Source organism: Carassius auratus, unplaced genomic scaffold, assembly GCF_003368295.1.
Source record: "Carassius auratus strain Wakin unplaced genomic scaffold, ASM336829v1 scaf_tig00011703, whole genome shotgun sequence".
NCBI lineage: Eukaryota > Metazoa > Chordata > Actinopteri > Cypriniformes > Cyprinidae > Carassius > Carassius auratus.
The window spans coordinates 1-21126 of NW_020524235.1; the positions used below are offsets into that span (position 1 = coordinate 1).

The 21126-nt window shown below is 35.3% G+C and overlaps 1 protein-coding gene and 1 pseudogene across 14 annotated transcripts in view; one reads left to right on the forward strand and one right to left on the reverse strand.

Moving 5' to 3' along the window:
• Window positions 1-529: 529 nt before the first annotated feature.
• LOC113073256 (mitochondrial fission regulator 1-like) lies at window positions 530-4461 on the forward strand (annotated as a pseudogene).
• A 1172-nt stretch (window positions 4462-5633) lies between these two features.
• LOC113073253 (high affinity cAMP-specific 3',5'-cyclic phosphodiesterase 7A-like) overlaps window positions 5634-21126 on the reverse strand; it is a 38190-nt gene continuing 22697 nt past the window's right edge. For 2 of the 14 annotated variants that reach the window (XM_026246124.1, XM_026246133.1), the window contains exons 2-15: window positions 17999-18059; window positions 15858-15902; window positions 15340-15372; window positions 14707-14796; window positions 13150-13301; window positions 12951-13014; window positions 12646-12741; window positions 10492-10592; window positions 10262-10393; window positions 10028-10119; window positions 9412-9556; window positions 8968-9064; window positions 8808-8888; window positions 5634-7624 (exon numbers count right to left, since the gene is read on the reverse strand). In XM_026246124.1, coding sequence (XP_026101909.1) covers window positions 7401-7624; window positions 8808-8888; window positions 8968-9064; window positions 9412-9556; window positions 10028-10119; window positions 10262-10393; window positions 10492-10592; window positions 12646-12741; window positions 12951-13014; window positions 13150-13301; window positions 14707-14796; window positions 15340-15372; window positions 15858-15902; window positions 17999-18059 — 1413 coding nt within the window. In that variant the 3' untranslated portion in view covers window positions 5634-7400. The remainder of the gene's footprint in view (window positions 7625-8807; window positions 8889-8967; window positions 9065-9411; window positions 9557-10027; window positions 10120-10261; window positions 10394-10491; window positions 10593-12645; window positions 12742-12950; window positions 13015-13149; window positions 13302-14706; window positions 14797-15339; window positions 15373-15857; window positions 15903-17998; window positions 18060-21126) is intronic. The other 12 variants (XM_026246129.1, XM_026246136.1, XM_026246128.1 and 9 more) reach the window with 7 other exon arrangements.

Below are 21126 nucleotides of genomic sequence, written 5' to 3' on the forward strand. Positions count from 1 at the left end.
AAATCGCGACAACTTTTGTAAACAACTAACAGAGCGTTTAAAACAACTGAAATAATAATGCTTGGGTTTTAGCGCCTTTAACCTTTATGTATTAAAGTTTGTAGATAGTTCACTAACGTCAGTCTTCTGTTTACGGTATCTATTAACGTTAGTGACAAACACTCAGGTGCGATACGAAGAAACTACAACAAAATGTTTAGTACTTAAGTGTGTTCTGGTAAAATGAGCATCTTGTACAATGTTTGCCACATAGTGACTGTTTAGGAAAGTAGGAAGGAGTTGAGGAGAGACGTTTGTAAGAGATGCTCTTCTGCTATATGAGAATGACTGACAGTTTACAGGGTTCATAACGTTTTAATTTGGAAAACCAGGGTACTCTTAAAGATCTTATTTTAAAAGCATAAGTGAAAAAGTGATTCTTTCAAGGTTTTTTTTTCCTTAAGATGATCATTGATCCACAGATCCTTGAAGATGAGACAGATCTGTAAGTCAAGTAACCAAGATGAGTGGAAATCATAGACGGATAGAAATGGACCTGGTAAGTTCATACACAGAATAATATGTACATTTCTATCATGCACCCATCCTGTGATTAGAAGAATGATTATATTTATATTTCTCTTAGGCTATAGGATCATCATTAAAGCCCTATGGGTCATCCAGGGAGTATTGTCAGAAGAATTGCCACAAATCTTCCCTTAGCACCTTGTCCTCGTGTCCATTTTCAGGTAAAATACCACTCTTTGTTCAATCAAATGTGTCAGAAACATAAAAGAATATCTAAACTTTTTGTCATTCTTTCAACAGCCAATTCAAAGGATCTTTACAAATGATTTTGAATGCCTGTTATGTTTTTAAATATTTGTCTTTTTATGTTTTCTATATTAGTATTTTCAGGTAGTCTTCATTCATTTTCATTCCATTATTATCAGTGTTTTCCACTTTTATTGTATTTTTGCCTCTCAAAACCTTTAACATTCTCCATTCTTGGCTTTTCATTATTCAGTTCTCCCATGTCATCAATATTTCTATCCTGTTCTGCTTTGATTCCATCAGTGTGCTGACAATAAACATGGATCATGAATCACAAGGACATGTTTCAGCTCACAATATCTTGTCTAGGCCTTTCCCTACCATCTAACCTTTACAACAAAAGTATATGATGACATTAAATTCACCTTGAAACTTTTATTACTGTCTCTGTTTCTCCTCTTCTCTGCCCTTCCTTCCAGCTGTCCTGTATGTCAGGAATGCAGCATATCTGCTTTAGGTCAGTTCTCTGGATCATTGTTGAAAAAATCTAGGCCAAGAGTTCTTTAAAAAAATGTTTTGCTTAAAAAGTGTTTTTTTTTTTTTTTTGTTTGTTTGTTTTTATGAAATACTGGCATTATTATTGATTTCCTTTTGATAAAGGAGCTGAATGCTGTTGTAATGTTCCAATTGCTTCATTATTTGCTAGGCAATGTTTTAAACAGGTTTCTCTGTTGCGTTTTTTTTTTGCTGTGGTTGTGAAAACATTTGGTGCTTGCTCTGTTGCTGTAGTTCTGACATCGTTTGAGTGCTTGAGTGTCTGTGGGGCTTTGTTTGTCGTTGTTGTGAGACTTGTAAAGTGCCCTGAGCAGGTTTTGTAATTTACACTGAACAAAACTATGAACGCGACACTTTTGTTTTTGCCCCCATTTTTCATGAGCTGAACTCAAACCTCTAAGACTCTTTCTATGTACACAAAAGGCCTATTTCTCTCAAATAATGTTCACAAATCTGTCTAAATCTGTGTTGGCGAGCACTTCTCTTTTGCAGAGATAATCCACCTCACAGGTGTGGCATATCAAGATGCAATGATTATTGCACAGGTATGCCTTAGGCTGGCAACAATAAAAGGCCATTCTAAAATGTGCAGCTTTTTGCTTTTCTTTTTTAGATGTTTGAGGTCAGCTCATGATAAATGAGGGCAAAAACAAAAGTGTTGCATTATAGTTTTGTTCAGTGTATTAACTGTCCTTTAAAACTGTCTTTGGGGCGTTTAGCAGCTTCATCTATTCGCTGCAGGAGCGAGTTTCCTCAACAATTCAAATGGGCCAAATGGACTTGTTGCCACACTTGCTGATGTGGGCTGGATTGACAGAGGAGAGAGAGTGATGGTGCTGGCAGGAATAGGTAAAAATATTTCTAAATTGATTTAGAAAAGAGAAATTTGGATATTGTAATTATCATTTGTTCTGCAGGTTTGAGGCAGATTCTGGGTTGTTTTTTTCGCACCCAGCAGTGCAAACCCCTGAGACATCGGCAGTCATTACCCAGCTTGCACCAGGTTGAATCTGCGCCACAGAGTCAGACGATCATCAACGATGAAGCCATTCAGAAGCTCAGTGCTCTGGAAACTGAGCTGTCCAAACTAAGAGCGCAAATTGCACAGATCGTTCAGGCACAGGAGCTAAGTGCACAATCCACAGGTTATTTGCAGTGCCACTTCAGTATTATGTGTATATACCGTTTTAGTATTTTGACATAGCTTTTGTTTTGATATTTGTAGTTGACATCATATTTTGTAGTTTTAAAAGGTCTCAAAGAATCAAGGCCGAAAGTCTTAAATTTATGATATTAAATGTTGCATGCATTTAAAAAAAAAAAATCAAGATACATTTACCCGAGATGCAAAATGAATATATAAAGTCTTGTTTTCTAATAAATGTATCTAATTTAAGGGCGTTCATGCTCAAAGAATAAATATCTGTCAATGGGTAAGAAAAATAAAATAACTTTCCCTTAATAAAATCTCTCTTTGAAGATCTCTCTTTTCACCCTGTAGGCAGATATTTGTTCCTGTTATAATCATAAATTGTGATGAAGACCTAAAAGGGTCATAAATTTACCTTCACAAAACTTACATTTTTTTCAGCTTTATTTGTATAAATGGAAATATTGCTTTAATATTTTTATTTATATTTAACAGTGAAAATGAATGAATCCCACTCACTTTGATACATGCAAACATATATATATATAGTCATTTATTTACAAAAATTTAACAACAATATGGTTAGTTGTTCTTAATGCCCCAAATATATTCCAGTGATGTTACCGTTAGGCATGTTCAACACATATGCTTGCAAAGTGTTGGTGTTCTTGCAAAAGACATAAAATAGCACTCTGCTAGTAAATACTTTGGTATTGGTCGTTTTTACCCATTTAAAGTTGCAATTTGTGGTCCCCCCATACCCCAAGCTCCACCAATGACTCCTGTTCCACCTCCTCCTTGTCCTGCCCCTGGCATGCAGAGTAGCTATTGTGCCATTGAACTCATCCGAGAGCAGCGTGGGAAAAAGGCAGAGCAGCAGACCGTACTGGACTCTGGACCTAAAAAGCCAGATCTTCCCAACATGCTAGACATACTGAAAGACATTGGGAAAGTGAAGCTGCGCTCAGTTAAGAGGTAAATGTTATAGTGCCTAATCTGGACCGTGATGACATTCAAACCTCATCATAAACACTTAGCAGGAAGGTTCAATTATCCTTTCGTTCCCAGTCATCAAGAGGATACGAAACCAAGATCTGTTGAGCCCACAGATGCTGCAGCATTAATCGCATAGGCCCTGAAACGCAAGTTCTCTCACCGCTACCGGAACGACAGCGAATGTGATGCCAACTTTAACTTGCCAGCCCCTGAGAATAACACCCACGTAGAAACACCACCGGTAAGAGAAATTCTATTTCTTGAAAAAATTATCTCTCATGTATTTTGTTTTAGTGCCATAGTCATTTTGTGCCATTTCTTTTGTAGTTTGGCCAACATATGTTAAAGTCAAATGGAAGGAGGAAACTGTGCTAGGATGGAGCTACTCATCTGAGCAGGTTCATGTAGTAAACCTGATGACTTTTATTTTAATAAGCGGCTAACTTTTCTTGTTAGTCCTAAAAATGTTAGTGTTCTTTTATGTGAGCATGCAAATGCTAAACACTATGCAGTCAATCTGGTTTCCCGATTGAATATCGATGTAATTTGCACTTTGTAAATTTAATCTCTATCAATACATCTTGTACCGCAGCCAGTTCCATCATTAATGCCCGTTATCTGAGAAATGTGCTTTTTTTTTTTTGTTTCATGTATGATTTTTATATGTGGATTTATCTGGATCTGTTGAAGGTCAACAGTGCAAGTATTCAACTTTGTTTGATTCCTCATATTTGAAGGGATAATGTTCAAAACACCAAAGTGTATGGATTGTTCTTTATCAGTAATATTATGTGTATTTTTAATTCATAGTTGCTAGTAGTGGTCGACCGATATAGTTTTTTTTTTTTTTTTTTTTTTGACAGCCGATATTTTGGAAAGCAGGGGAGCCGATAGCCGATATTTATTTATTTTTTAAATATTTAATTCATATTTAAGAAATTTTTAATAATTTGCAAAGAATTGAAAAATGAATGTCAAATAAAATACTTTAGATGACAAAGTATTTTTCACAAATGAATAAATATTTAATACAAATATAATTAAAAAGGAAGGAAAGGGCCAACAGGGCACTCAGTATTCTGGGAATTTTGTGTGCATTGGGAATCACATTTTTTTCAAATGAAGCCAGGGTAACACTCATTTTACATAAACCACACAGTGAACATGACATGAATATGACAGTGGGCAAATGCATAAAGCATAGCATAATTTGAAATCACGAGTTTAAAGCATTCAATTCACACGGACATCACTGAGACCAACAGTCATGCTGGATAAAAATGCACACTGCACAAGATCTCACAGCTGGATTTGGAAGTTTGTGAAAATACATGTTCATTAGTCATTAAAAGATTTGTTTTAATGATACAAATGCATATTTGCTTAATGCTGACGGCAAACGAAAAAAGTACTATAATGTTTGCCTATTACTAATAATATAAAAGCAATTGTAATAATTTGTTTACGTTAATTAATTAATTGCTTTGTTTAGATCGACTTCTATCCGTATTAGACCGAACTGTTAACGATGAACGAGAGGGAGAATGTGAGCACTGTGTGTTCAGGCGCTGCCGCTCTCAGCGCCATCAAAATAAAAGTCCGGCCTAGAACACATTGACCAAGCAGAAAAACTCATCGTCCGATGCAGATATTTGCAAAATGCCAAATATCGGCCTTGGCCTGTCGCCCACTACTGATAACTTTAGTAACTTCAGGTTTTTCTGACATGTGACCACTAGCAATTATGAACCACACTTTTGTAATCATCATAAATAGGCTTTAGATGGTGCTGTCATTCAGTAGTATTTGCTCACTAATTTAAAAGCCTTTATAGGTTCTAATTTATTATGTTGGAACATTTCCATGATTATGGTCTGGAAGTCATTTAGTTATTTAACCAGTTTAATAAATCATTTAAATAATGTAGTTTTGTTTATCTGTTACGTCAAGCTTGTTATCTCTAGTCCAGTGCTGACTTCAGTCTATCAGCAGAATTTTTGACAGTGTTTGTACCTTAAAAGGTTTGTATGTTTGCACATATATCTAAAATGTCTTCTGTGCACCATTAGTCAGTGCATTCGCATTATATTACAGTACAGGATTTCTCATTTCAAACTGGATTTAATGGCCAGCACATACGAAGTGTACCTCAGAATTTAAGGGAATCTTCTGTCAGAGATGTATTTCTAGTTTTATTATGAAGTGTGATGATTTATGTAAATGGGTTGATTTTATTTCACACTACAGAACCGATTTGAAATGACTTTACTTTCTTGAATAAACCTAAAACAGTCATTGCCTTTTCATTTCTGTAATGTGGTTTCTACTTTGTTACATTTGAACATATAGAACAGCATGAGCTCATGCCATGCAGTAGAGAAATATTTTGTGAAGTTTTATTCATCAAAAATGCAACTGCAACAAGTATGTATCAAAAGGTTATACGGCAAAGCCTTTACAAAATGGCTTGACGCATAGGTCGTCTCCCCAAAATGGCTGTTACAACAAACTGTAAACAGTTTTTTTTTCTTAAATCAACAGTCTTACAGCACTTACAACAAATATACAAATCACCTAAAATAAAGCACCTCTTCCCTTTCCAAGTATCAAGAGAAGAACAAAAAAAAAAAAAAAATCAACTGTCCGTTCTGTACAGAATCCAAAACAATACGGAATAATGGAATGTTTAATGTTAAAAATCAAATCATTAAACCAATTCTCCTCCTTAAAATAAAAAAAAAAGGTTTCTCCACAACAGAAAGGTAAAGGGTCAGACAGTGCACTAAATAGACGATGGGATGAGTTTAAAATGAAAACGAAAGCTGGTTTGGTCACTTAGCTTTGTGCATAGTTTTAAGGCATTGTGTAGCAGTCTTCCGAAGAGACGAGTGGCTTTGAGACATTCTGAGAAGGACTTATCTTTCTTTACAAAATACAGAGGAGAGAGAGAAAGAGAGGAGTGGTGGCTACCTATAAAAGGCACCTTTACTTCCTTGTTTCTCCGAAATAAGCAGGTCGGTGAAACCCTGAGCAAAATCCATGGAGAGTCCGTTCAGCTACATGTCCCGTGACATTAATCCTTCTTCCATGGTCAAAAGGGTTCATCTCTGCCACCTTTCACCACGCGTCGTTCCTTCAATTGTCTGAAATACAGGGGAGAGAAAGATGCAATGGAGCACAAATGGCATTCGTATGACATCTGATGCGTCTTGCCGATGGGGTTGCAGTCTGACAGATTTTGTTGATCATCAGCAGTAGGTTTTGAGAGAAAAAAAAAAAAGTGGTTCTTCACATCTGTGCTTAAAAGGCAATTATCACAGAACGAACATGATTCAGTTAGAAACAACATGTGTAAACAGTCTTCAGAGGCAGCAAAAGGACTGGGCTCTTCACATTTGTATTTTTGTACACAAGGAGGAAGATTGATTTGCAGAAGCACTGGCACACACTCGCACACAAACATGCTCGCACACATTCGGTTTCACACACATTGTCTCTTGGTGTGGTTGTAAAAAACCTCTCCTTTAAATACTCAAGGGGTTTCAAATGACTTTCAAAACAATTCAATGTTTCAAAAATGGCACTTTAAAGCCATCGGAGGGGGTTCCTTCCTACCCCACATTCCCTTACAGTCTTTAATCAAAGCATCAGAGTTGAATTAGTAACGCCCAAAAGAAAAAAGAAAAACTAAACAAATAAGCTTAAATAAATATCACAATAATTAAAAGAAACCAAAATTGCAGCAGTAGCCAAATGAGGTATCTATGTATTGCTCTATGTTTAAGGGTAAATGAGCGCTTAAAATTAAATAAATTAAATCGACGAACGAACGAAAAAGAAGAAAAGAAATCATCAGTGGTTGGTTGGAGATGGGTGGCGAGCAACTCAAGGGTGACGTAAGATGTTTGGCTGAGGGCAGTAGAGGTGTTCTGCGAGCGCTGGGGTGTCATGTCTCTTGGCTTCCCTGAGATAAGGCTCTGGAACTGGGCTCTTCTGTGGGACGGCCCGGTTCGGATTCCCCCTCCTCGGAGCTCCCCGATGTCTCGGGATCCATGGCACTCCAACTGGCCTTGTTCAGGCCCAAATGGCCGAGCATGGTCTGAGAGAGCCGCGTGTCTGAAAAGCGCGCCCACTCGGCAAACAGAGGCTCCACCACATAAGTCATGAAACCTGGTGGAAGAGAAAGAGAATCTGAGGCAGAGATCACTATATCAGTCAGAGTTTATAAAAAATTATTAATTTTAATGAGAATTATAATATCATTATTTCATATTGCATTACTATATATAAATATATATATTTATTATAATTTTATAAAAAAAGGCAAGACAAAATTTTATCACAGTACAACTACAGTACAGTATTACAAGTGACTGAAATTGTTTAATTGTTTTATTATCTAATTAAATATGCACTCATTTGCATGCATTTCCAGTACAGTAATCTGAACGCTGGATAAAGACAGGTTCAAAGTTCATTTAGTTGACATATTAGAGTGAAATGTTTAACAGAAGGGATTTTATTGAATTTAAGATGTAAATCAAAAATAAAATGTACTTAAATTATATTTTATACACGCACATATAAACAACAAAAAAAGACAAACACTGTATATGTGTGTATTTCCTCATGTCTCCTCATAAAACGTATAAAAAAAAATAAAACAACTCAAATATTACTAAATAAGACATTACAAGTCTAAAAGTCGTTTTATAAAGTAACACTGTCCAACGGCGACACAGCTAAAATTAGAGCGGAGGCTTGCCTCCCCTCAGTCCATAGACTTACAACAGAGACCTCTTAGCGCCTTAGGCTTAGTGAGGGGTAACTGAGAATGAATGGGGGAAAGTCACATGAGAGGAAGCAATGTCTCCATTGCGATATGATCAGATATAACTGGTTATGACTGAATTGATTGGGTCATGCGATAAACCGCTTATTGTTTTCGTGCAAGCTCTTGGCCTGAATGAATATAATAATAGTAGGTAAATAACTTTTTTTCCATCTATAAATTAGAAAATACTTTCAACACCCAGAAAATTTCACCATGTTTTCAGGAATGAAATGTTATAGAAATCAATCAATCGATATATGAACAAACCATTCTGTAAAAACCTTCAGGATATAGATAAGAATAAAACTGGGAAATATATCAAACACTTAAATGTGTATTTTGGATATTTTCTTTCTGCACGTCTGAAAGAATATAATACTACTGAAACAAAATACTTCAAAATCTGAAAACCGTGTCAGAAAAAACAAGTGCCTTAAATCAATATACATACAATAGGCAATTTTTCTTTTCCTCCTATATTCAGGGTGAGCTCAGAAATGAGAATGTCCTGGTTCTTACCGATTTGAACACTGGCTATGGTGTTGGCTTCACTATCACACAGTGGACTTATTTCAAGTTTATGCTTCTTTTCAATGTCTCCTGAATAAGACGACAGCAGAACACAGAGATTAGCTTCTGAACACAGTGAACGAACATGATCATCATGAGAACTGGCTACCTTGGTGGAAGAACTCCTCTGTGACCTTCTCACTCCACTGTTTGCTGAGTTCCCACGGTCGACACGGGTTACAGATATCTGCACACTTCAGGGCCATCTGGAACACATGTCAATTTGGTCTTAAGAGCCGAAAAGTGTCTGTCTTTATTAAAAAATATGGTATGCAGCCCTTGCACTTAAAATCTGGACATCGCAAACTTCAAGTACATTATAGACAGCTTTATAGAGTTCAAAATCAACTAAATTAAAATTATATATTAATAAATGTAACTCGTTTCTTATCTATAATTTTACAATTATTTCCCCTCTTTGTTTTTAAAGCAAACGTCAAATGTATTATTTTATTTTGAAGTCAAAGCTGGCATATAATCTGTAAATAAAACTTTATATAAACTACATAATGTTTGTTTTTAGTGAAACTAATACTAAATTGCACATTCCCACCTGCAGAACGAAATGTCGATGAGAAGCGTGTCCTAAACACAAGTCGTTCTCATCCAGATGTGTCCTGAAGCGGGACAGGTACTCATTCTGTCGGGTGATATCTGTGGCCAGAATAAGCGACCCCAGCTGCCTCTCTATACCCAGACTGTTAGAGACACCAATTAAACACAGTCAATCAGAACAGATGTCATTTACATAGAAAAGTCTTAAAGAGACAGTAGTTTACTTTTTATAAATTGATTATAACATTTATAATTATTGTAAGTGTAATAAATTGTTACAAATAATTAAATACAAGTAAATACAAGTATTTTTTCCATTTTGCTAAAAAGTTCATAGGAAAAGTGAGTTGAAAAAACTAATTGTTATAGCTTATAATTAATAATTGCAATGTATAATTCTTAGAATGTATAAATAAGTATTTCCACTTGGCAAAAAAGTCCGTCCTAAAACTGAGTCAATAAAGAATATAATAATAACAATAATAAAGGAAAAAATATCATTAAAATAAATAATTAAATTAGTTATAAAAATAAATAAGAAAAAGAAAATGACTTGCTTGTAGAGTAATAAGTCATAACTTAAATTTAGGCTAAAAAGAAGTGAAGAGACAGACCTGTCTTCCGCAGGAAGATGGGAAAAGAGTTCGGTCTCTCTGAGCAGACCCACTGCAGACCTCCAGTGATGGTTTTCCAGAACCGAGGTATTCTACAGAGCGACACACACACACACACACACACACCAGTGCCGATTGACTTTGACATGTTTACAAATACAGTAATTTACTCAGAACATAAAGAGGATTGTGGAGCTAATGATGTGCTTAAATCCCATTGGACGGCGCACTAACCCGGTACAAAGCTGCAAGGTAATGGTTGGTTTTGATGAGGAAAGGCTGGTTGACTCCAGGGTGGTCCAGATCATGTGTGACCGCAGCCAGCAACCCTAAGAGGATGTCGAATGATGTGAGGGACTCAGCGAGCTGCGGAAACACACACACACACAAACAAAGAGACGACTGTAAGTCTACATGTAAACATTAAAAGTCAATTACGGTACATTTAATAAAGGGACAATCACCTTGGGTTCTCTCAGGTAACAGTGCATGGCCTGGGTGACATCAGCAGCATGGACTGCATTATGGTAAGGGTTCTGATTGTGGTAATCTTCTTGAACCAGAACTGAAACATTTCAAGTAATTCAGCAAGTTTAGTACAGTCAGTGTATTAGGGCTGCGGATAATCATTTAAATATATGATGACAATCAACAACTAATTTCATTCTCAGTCAGGCATGCAGAACCTCCATCTGTTTAGGGAACTGAAAAATACTAGAGATGTTCCGATTCCGATACTAGTATCGGAAATATCTCCGATACCACAACAAATTCTGGCATCGGCATCGGCGAATACATGAACCCATATACCGATCCGATACCATTTTCTTAAAAAAGACCTAGTTATGACCGCAAGCTTTGCCTAACCGCTGCACGGTTCTTCTTCGCTGCTCAAAATGCATTGAAAACACAGGAAGTTGTGCTGTGTTGCCACAAGCAACCCCTGTTTAGAGCAGCGAAGAAGAAATGAAAACGCGTTAGCAGCCCTGATCTATATATGACTGGATCACTCATCACATTCTAAACTGCCATAAGACAGTGAAGCTGCTTCTATATTATAGATCAGTGGTTAGCAGTATGTCACTGTAGTACCGGTAGTTACAGACTCTCGAGTATATTCAGTACCGGCAGCTGCGTTCAGTCGCTTCCGTGTAAGTCAAAGCGCAGGGCTCCAGACAGTAGCCGAATATATACTAGTGTCTGTGAATATTAAACTGCAAAATACTATTTAAATATTACTCCCGCAAAATCTACATCTCTGTGGGTGACTGGCACAGATGCGCGAGAGCTCGCTGTTTTGTAGTCTCTGCTGTGTGTCATGAGGACACGAACGCATAAACCGTCACTTCATGAGAATTTACCGTTTCATTTGAGAATACTGTCATATCATAAACACAGACACTCAAAGATCTTCATGGCAGCCCATTAAAATAAATGTTTGGTTTACATGAGTAAATTGACAATATATAAAGCTACTGTTGTAGCCTACAGTAATAATAATACGTCTCTATAATAATAATAATTATGCCTAGATGGTTGCTTGTTTTTTACTTGTTTTGTTGTAAAGAGATTATCTGATTAATAGATCTTTTTTTATATTCCTAGACTTATTTGTTGCAGTTTTTTTATACAGTTATATTGTAAAACTTAAATACCTTTTTTAGTTTGCGGTGTTAGATTTTTGGCTGCATTTGAAGTTCTTTTTTGCATAAGAAAATAAATAATACTGTCAAATTCATGTTAGATAATAAAAATACTGTAATAAATACAGTAGTTCACCATGTATTTGTTCATGTTTTATTGAGGGATCTGTCTGAAGCACACCATAAAAAAATTCTAGCAATTTACACAGGGCTAGTAGTATATACAGCTGTATATACAGATACACACCCAGGTATCGGATCAGTACTCGGTATCGGCCGATACCCTGAGCCCAGGTATCGGAATCAGTATCGGGAAGAGAAAAAGGGTATCGGAACATCTCTAAAAAATACATTTTAGGATTACAATAAATATATTGTAATAACAATAAAAATAATTCAGATGAGTTGATCAGATGTTTCAAATCATAGTCATGTAAAAGTTTGCTGTTTAAGGTTTTTGAGATGGTTTTCCAAGCAACTTTTACAATTTAATATTATATGTTCATGGTGAAATTTATACCTCTTGTAAATGTTATAAATTCTTGTAAATGAGTATTTTTCATTTTTCCCAAAAAAGCTAAATACATTCTAAAAGCAAGCAAATAAAAAATAACAGTAATAATTAAGTTTATTATAATACAAATACTACTACTAATTATAAAATAGGATGAAATGTAAGTAAATCTGGACTAATATATACAAAATACTATTATATTTTAACTATTTTCTTTTGTTGTGAAACAATTGAGGTTTGAAATGACTGAAATTTCATTGAAATGTTACATGACATTATAAAGTAATTACAATAGTCTGAATTTAAAATGTTTAAAATAAGTGCATATACATTCATACATTTAGCATTTTTGCATCGTTTTAATCAAGCGTATTTAATAAAATAAAACTATGCTTTTAAAATACCATTAATAAGAGAAGAATGAATTGTTAATTTCAGCCATAAACAAGAAAAACACTTACCTAGAAACCGACGCACTTTAACCATGTCTAACTGGAAGAGCTCAATGAGGCCATACTGGTTCAGCAAATGAAATGTCAAGAAGACAAGACTGTTTCCTTCAAAAACAACAAAGAATTTAAGAGGAAGGATGAATTTGGCTAGGCAAAGCTTCATCCTCATTTCTGCACAGCCACGATGCAACAAGCAGGTGGCAGAGTTGACCACAACTGAATGAGAAGTGGACTTATGCAAAGTGGCTTGATATAGTGAAGCTAAAGTACTACAAATCTCACATAATCACACACAGAAATCAATAAATATTTACCATTTGTAAGTCTGTCGAAGAGGAATATATCAAAATTCCAGGTTCCAACCTTTTCAAGCATACACTGAGTAAATGAGGGTGAGAACAGATGAAAAATCAATAACTCCATGTGTTATGTATTCATACTGCAAATGTTGAATATTCAATACAAACTAAAGTCACCAGGGTTTTATCACAAAGTGTGTTTGTGGTGCCATACCTTGGCCTGACCACAGTAGTCCTCGTCCAGGATGTGGAGGGGGTTGAGGTGTGGCGCTCCTCGCAGCAGACGGGACGAAAGCAGGTGTCGCTGGAAACTAAAGAGCCTCCGGATCCTCCGAGCTGGAATCGACCCTGCTGACTCAGCACGGGCTGAGCACAAACACACACGCATGAGAAAGAGGACATGGAAATTCCATGATGCAAAATGCCACTTAAAATTAGTATCCACAGCAATTAAGCTGAAATTGTTTTTCAAATTAGAAGCTTTTAGTGTCTTTGGCTTTCGTTCAGGTCCAGATCCACCCCCAGCCTCACTGACTGGAGCCCCTGCTGTTTAAAACTTCGCTTGCTATCGTTGTGATTGTGGCGCTCAGGCAGCCTACGAGGGGTCACGCCTGACTGAAGCACAAAAGGCAAAACCAGTCCGGAGAGAGTCTTTAAAACAGGGTTTCATTTCACCACAACAGAAGAGCAATAAATCTTTTCATGTGCTAACTGTACGTTTTCCTGAATTCAGCTCGCCCACATTGGTAGATCAACACAGACAGAGAGACTATGAAAACTGGAGAAAACGTCTTTAATATAATTAGGTTAGAATATATTAACAGATAACAAACATAAGGGTGAATGAGACGTGCCACTTAAAAAATAAACCATTTTATGATTGTTTTTTTTTTAAATAATAAAAATGTAAATAGACATTACTTTCAAACTGACATATACAAAGATGGTTTAATGTGTATTTAAATAAATGAATAGGTTTTTTTTTTTTTTTTTTTAGAATTTCATATTTTTCTAAATTATTAAATTTAGAATTTAATTCTTTACTTATTTCTTAAGTGACATTCCCAGTCCTCCAGAAGCAAAAATCCCATTTAAATTCTCAGACAAAATACATTTTATATGTAAAAAAAAAATAAGAGCTTTTAAAACATAACTACCTACCAGTGTTTTTATTTATTATTTTATTGAGAAAAAAAAGCTACTACTATGGAAGTCAATGGCTGCCGTCAAATGTTTGGTTACCAACATTCTTCAAAATATCTTATACTGTGTTCAAGAGAAGAAAGAAACTTAAACAGGTTTGAGTAAATTATGAAATTTTAATTTTTGGATCATTAACCCAATTACATTTTTCTGGTAAAATCCATTTAATTTCAATAGGAATCAGCAGGATTGGGAGTTCTGAGAAACTGCAGAAAATCTTCTTGTGCGGATTTCGCTCGTGTTTAAGTGTATTTGCCACTTTGACAGGTTTGAAAGTGACTTTTTTGATAATTCTCTACTGTGACAGCACATTTACAACATAAAAGACAATAGAGATGTTTTCAAAAAGAAAATACTTTCAAATTAAACTGATCCGCTTCATTCAGAGTCTAATAGCTCATCCCGAAATGGTCTAATTTTTCATTTTCAAGAATTATTTTCAGAGTTTGTTGATTTGGTTCAAAGCTTTAAACATATTCAATAACCGTGATAAAATACCTCTGATACAAAGCGGCTCTATTGTGCTACAGAGCTAGGTATGTGTACGAGTGCTAATTTGGGTACTTACAGTGTAATGTGCGGAAATCGACGCCCAGGTACGGGTGCGAGCCTCTTCGTTCAGGTTCAAAGCCTACCTGACTTCTCACTCTCACATCTCCTAGAAGGCATCAACACACAAGTCCTCAAGATATTTGTCAGCAAACACAACACACAGCAGGTTACAGGCCTGGATACAGGGGGACAGAGACAGACATACACACACTGCTGACGGATGGGGGGGGAAAGGTGAGGACAGGGAACAGACCATGCATCGCCATGCCAGAGGGACTTATGCATTAGTATTCAGACGGCAAGGAGCAAAGGAGGACGCATGGAAGAAAGACAAGCTTGTGCTTCAGCCCAGGACAGAATGGAGAGGAAATCAGAGGGACTTCAACGAGGCTGGCCAAAGCTCTAAAGTCACATCTGTTCAAAAGTCATTCAATAGGCCTTTTCATCAAACTCTGGCTGTGTGTGTGCGTGTATTTGCATGGACAGGGAGAAGGAGGGGGGACGCATAAACTTTTACTGAGTAATGGCAGCCGCCAGCATGTCAGTCACTACTGATTGGAATTCATGTGCAGTTAAAAATACGTCATGTGCGTGTAAATAAGTCAATAAACAAATATTAAAATAGCCTCCCAGCAGTATATTTACTTACTTGAAAACAGCTGTTTGAATATTACACAAGCTCCTATCAAAATACCAAAACTGTGAATTACAATTACATAAAAAACATGATTCAAATAAATAAAAAAAGACAGACATGAGTTTCAAAACTAAACGACAACAACAACAAAAAAAATCATAGAGTCGGAACGACCGTACAAGAGTGTAGCACATGCAGCAAGCGAATCAGAAAAAAATGTAAAAAATCTAAAAAAAAAAACTAAAACAGAGATGCAGAAGAAAAGCCGCGCAGGTTGAGGAAGCAAGACCACATCATGGAAACCAAAAGTGCGCTCTCGTCTTCTGTTTTTGCGCCAAACCTCTCGTACGCATCTCCTGACCCACTAATATTATTAGAAGACATTGTAATGTGAGAAATGCCGCTGATTAGACAGTGCCCTCTGACGCAGGTCTTTAAGGAGGAATGGTGCGGAAAAAGTTATTAAAGGGAAAGGTCGTGAAAGCGAGTGAGCGGGTTTGTCTCTCCTGATGAGATGTGTTGGTTCATACCTGGTGTAAACACGAATGAGGGTTTGATTGTTTTGTTTGTCACAGCTTAAAAACAAAGCAAAAAAAAGAAATTACGATCAAATATTAGGTCAGGCTTAGCTTTACTAGGCTGTTGGCTACATGCTTGTTACTGAACGTGTAGAGACTCCAGGTGGTTATTATGTTCTTGGGTTTTACTAATTCATGGTACAGTGACAGAAAGCAAAGCAGTCAGTGTGATTGGGAAGTGATGAATTGGTGTAAATGTCAGTCAAACGGATCTAATGTGGAACCACCACCTTCTTAGTACACTGTTGTGTAAAATATCTGACAGCACAGATCACAGGCCTCATGTATAAAATTTACGTAGGTTTCATGCACAGATACTGAAATTCTGCACAATATTATATACTGATAACTATTTTCAGATTATTGATGAAGAATGGCTGATAAATCTATACAACAGTTAAAAACAATAAAAAAGGCTAATTGCATGCTATGTCTTTGACATGCGCTCTTAAAGACAAAGTACTCTCAAAGGGTTACATTTTTGCCATAAACCATATAAACTGTAAACTGTAGTGCAATAGTGCCTGCCAACTTTTTTAGCAGCACTGGTTTTGAAATTATTTTTCCCATTCATTTTTCCCCCAAAAGGATTTATTTAAAAGTCTTGTTAAAGCCTCATAAGCCATGAACCAAGCCAACCAGCTGAAACATTAACTCTCATTTGTAGCAAAAAAAAAAAAAAAAAAAAACTTATTTGAAAATCAGACAAAAAGACAAACATGCAGGATTAATGGCTTGAACTGAATGGCTTAAGTGAGGGGAACAGCTACAATCCCATGAAGCATTGCGAATGACAATTATGGTGAAATTTAAAACTACAAATTTTAAGTTTGTAATTACATCTATAGAAACAATATATATCTTTTTTTTTTTTTAAGAAAACATCCATATATACACAAATATTCAATATTCCCTTCTTGCATGATTTGCTGCTCTGTGATTGGTGCCATTGTCCTGCACAGCATCATGGGTAATGTAGTTTTTATTATATATTCCATTGGTACATGATTATTTTAAAAACCTCACAACAGCTCTGTCTTTAAAGGTTTGTAAGTTATCATTAAAAAAAAAGAAGCTTTTACTTCAGAAACCCAACTTTTGCACTCTGTTACTATCTCTTTAAATCAGAAAAAAGAAAAAAAATCCAACAGCACGATAAATATCCAAGTGACCAATATCTATTAATAAAAACTACAAAAATAACAAAATAGTAATAAAATACTGGTTTTATTGCATTTTGGAATCTATACCACCTGTGACACTTTTGCATTTCACAATACTAGAAACAAAAAAATTAAAAACAAATGCAGGTTGTAAATTTCACCCGTGTTGATGAAAGAGTAATAAACTGCTCTAGTTTTCCATAAAATCTCTAAATACACTTAACCCGTAATTAAAATTTCCTGATAAAAAACAATGACTTAGCATAAACCAGGGATCCTCAAATCTGGCCCACGTGATCCACTTCACTGCAGACTTTAGCTCTAACCCTAATTAAACACACTTGATCCTGCTAATCAATGTCTTCAGGATCATTAGAAAATCACAGTTCAGTGAGTTTGCAGCACAACTCTGCAGCGCATTGGCCCTCCAGGGCAAGATTTGAGGAACCTTGGCATAAATCTTAACTGATTCCTTTGTTAATCCAACATGAGACTGAATAAGTGCTTTTTCAATGTGCATTTTGTTCGTACGCAATGTTTAAACATCAGGCCCTGTCAGATCTTTCAGTGCTGTCTTATGAAGTCAAAAGGGGCACAGATAAAACTCTTGGAGGTCCCTGGGGTCAGCAATCAGTCCGAGTCGAGGCTTGATAAGTATTAAATCAAAGGAAAATTCACAGAAACGCTAAGCAATTCCCAGTTGAGGAATGACTTAAGCTGTGGATGTAATGAAGAGATTATCAGAGGCTTTTTGACTGATGGTTGAGGCTCTCCATCCTCTCTGTTACACAATCTGTTGTATAATATGCTGCGCTTGGTAACTTCCAGTGCAGAACGGTACATCTACTCTGTGTATGAATTTGCTTACAGGTTGAGTGTGTGTGTTTGTGTGTGTGCGTGCATGCATTAAGCAGAGAAGATGATGCTTACCTAGCATGCGAATATACAGAGCGGTTTGATCAGAGCTGTCATAGGAGATTGCTCCACGTCTCTGCGGGGGAAGAGATGCACACAAACGTCAGTATTTGCATTTACTCAAACACGCGGGAAAAACTCATATACAAGCCAAATGCTCAGCAGTGTACATTCAAATAAGACTTAAAAAAAAAAAAAAAAAAAAAAAAAAAAAACACCACCACAATTTCAAGAAAGCAATTCAGCTCCTAATAGTCCTTTATTGCTCATTTTCTTAGAAATCTTTTTCATGTTTTGATCTGTTCTTTGGAACCTTCTAATGAAAACCAATATTTGTAAATTGCTTTTATACTAAACATTTTTTAACAGAGTCAATGGGATTCTAAGAGGAAAATGTGCTTTTAAAGGGAAATGTCTTTCAAGTACATAGATAAACAATCCACACTAAACAATCCAAAGATGAACGCACGATCTTGAAGACAACTTGTGAGAATAGAAAGCATCCATTGAAGTAGCTTGGGGTACTATACAAATAACATGGTAAATATATTAGCATTTTGTAAAACTTGGTACAACACCAACATAATGATAAAAAATCTATAAATATGCCTTTGAACACACTTGGGGATGAAGAGATTTATGATATGAATTACTTAATATTTAGATTATTTTATAAAAACCTGAAAATCACTGATAGTGAAATACTGTATTATTTTGTCTTAATAAATAAAAAATAAAACCAGCATAAATTCAATTAACTACATAAAATAAGGAATAAACGCCACAATATTAAAAAGTAAAGTATGAAAAAACACCAACATTAGTACATATCTATAAATATGCTAATAACCATATTTAGGGATCAACAGATATTAAAACTCAGACTGATATCGATAATCCCTTAATTATTTTATATTTATATTATTTGATAAAAACTGACAAATAGGAGATATTAAAATATTGTATTATTTTCTCTAAATCAAAAATACTGTTTAAATTAAATGTAATACTTAAAAATAATATTTGCTATTTTTGTATTTGCTCATATTTACATTTAACATGGCTACTGTTGTTATTTTTAAAGATTAACTTTCAAGAAATGTTAGATGACAGATAATCTCACTGTAAATAGGGCAAATGATCATACACAACTAAATATCTAAAACATAAATAATGCATTCCTTAACACCCTTTTATTAAGAGAAAGAAAATATATTTAAAAAAAAGATACAAATATCAGATCACTAGGCCTCCTTTTCAAGTTTTTTATGTAACTATTCAAGTAGCCATGCAACAAAAAGAGTGTGTTAGTTGTCCTAAACTCCTCTTATTTGAATGACTGGTCAATCTGTGACTTAAAAACACAATCTCACTATACTCACGTGAGAAAAACAGACATGCTGAAGGGCTGCTTCCAGTGCGCGCGCACACACACACGCATGCACACACACACACACACACACATACACACAGTAATTTCCCAGCAGCGGGAGGAAGCTGGAGTGGAGAAGTCTGCTTCACTTAATTAAACCTGCATCATCTGTCCAGTGTTATCTGCTCTCCTGTCTATTACACTTCCACACTGGGCCATTCAGAGATTAATTCAAGAACAGATACTCGCACCACTGCTCATTATGCAGATGCGAGTGTGACTGGCTGTCCCAGAATGGTGGGCGGAGCTTTCTATGACCACAACACTCGAAAGAGGCCTTTGTGTGCCGAACACGTAGTTTCCATACTGGCTGTTCCTTAAAGGTAGGAAGCACAGGCTTATTTTTTAAGATGTTACTGACACTGCTAGCACAAAACACAGCTAGATGACAGCATTCCAGCTTTCGCTGTTGTATTTTCTTTGTTTCAGTAAAGTACTCATCCACGTGAACTTAAAATCACAAGGAGAATATGATGCATAGAAAGGTTCGGTGTGAAAACACAAGACCTGGAACGTCTTGTGCCACCATATTCCCAAAAAGAACCTGTGCAAATGCAGACAAAGACAAGCACTTGAGCGCAGCTTTTAGATGGCTGGTCAGGGTGTCCCCAGATGGCATACAATTCAGTCTCTGACGTCAATGGACTGAACCAATTTGCATACTTGATTTTTATCCATTAACAGCCCTCTCGCGCCTCGAGCCTCTGCCCAATAAAACTGCAAATGCACAAAACTAGGGCTGTCACTAAAGATGGGCGATAATAGCCAAAGAACATCTCAACCTTGTGACAATATCTCTGCTTGTGTGTTCTGTTTTTTCCCGTCCAATTTGTTCATATAGCAACTGTTTCAAAATGTAATGCAAGTAAAAAATACAATAAAAATTATAGAAATATATAGAGACTTTTAAAGTAAATATTTATATTTAAAATGTCTATATTTAAAAAAATATTTTTAGCAATATTTAATAAAATATAATGTTTTTGGTAATTCATATATATATATATATATATATATATATATATATATATATATATACATATATATATACATATATATATATATATACATATATATATACATATATATACATACACATATATATATATATATATATATATATATATATATATACATATATATATATATACATATATATATATATATATATACACACACATATATATACACACACATATATATATACATATATATATATATATATATATATATATATATATATATATATATATATATATATATATATATATATATATATACATACACACACACACATACATACACACACTTGTAAATGTATTTCTATATAATAAATAAATATTTATTTATTTATATTATCTGTATATGAATGAAATATTTATATATGTTCCACACAGAGATCTGATCACAACATCATTCAGTTTTTCTGGAATGAAATGTAGAAACATAACGACTGTTATAAAAACTGTGGCAATGGCAAATGCACCGTGGGCAAAGCTGCTTTAAAAACAAAGCATGGTAACAACAAGTGTTGATTTAATTTAGTTATTAGAAGTTAATTTATAAGAAAATCCATTTATGACGTAATTTTTTGACAGAATCCTCATCTTACAGCATTTTTAGTCCTAAGTCCCTAAAGCTCTTAATAGTACTGTAGCTTTCCTGTCTGTCTGTCTATGCAACTACATAGATGATTATAGTACAATATGCT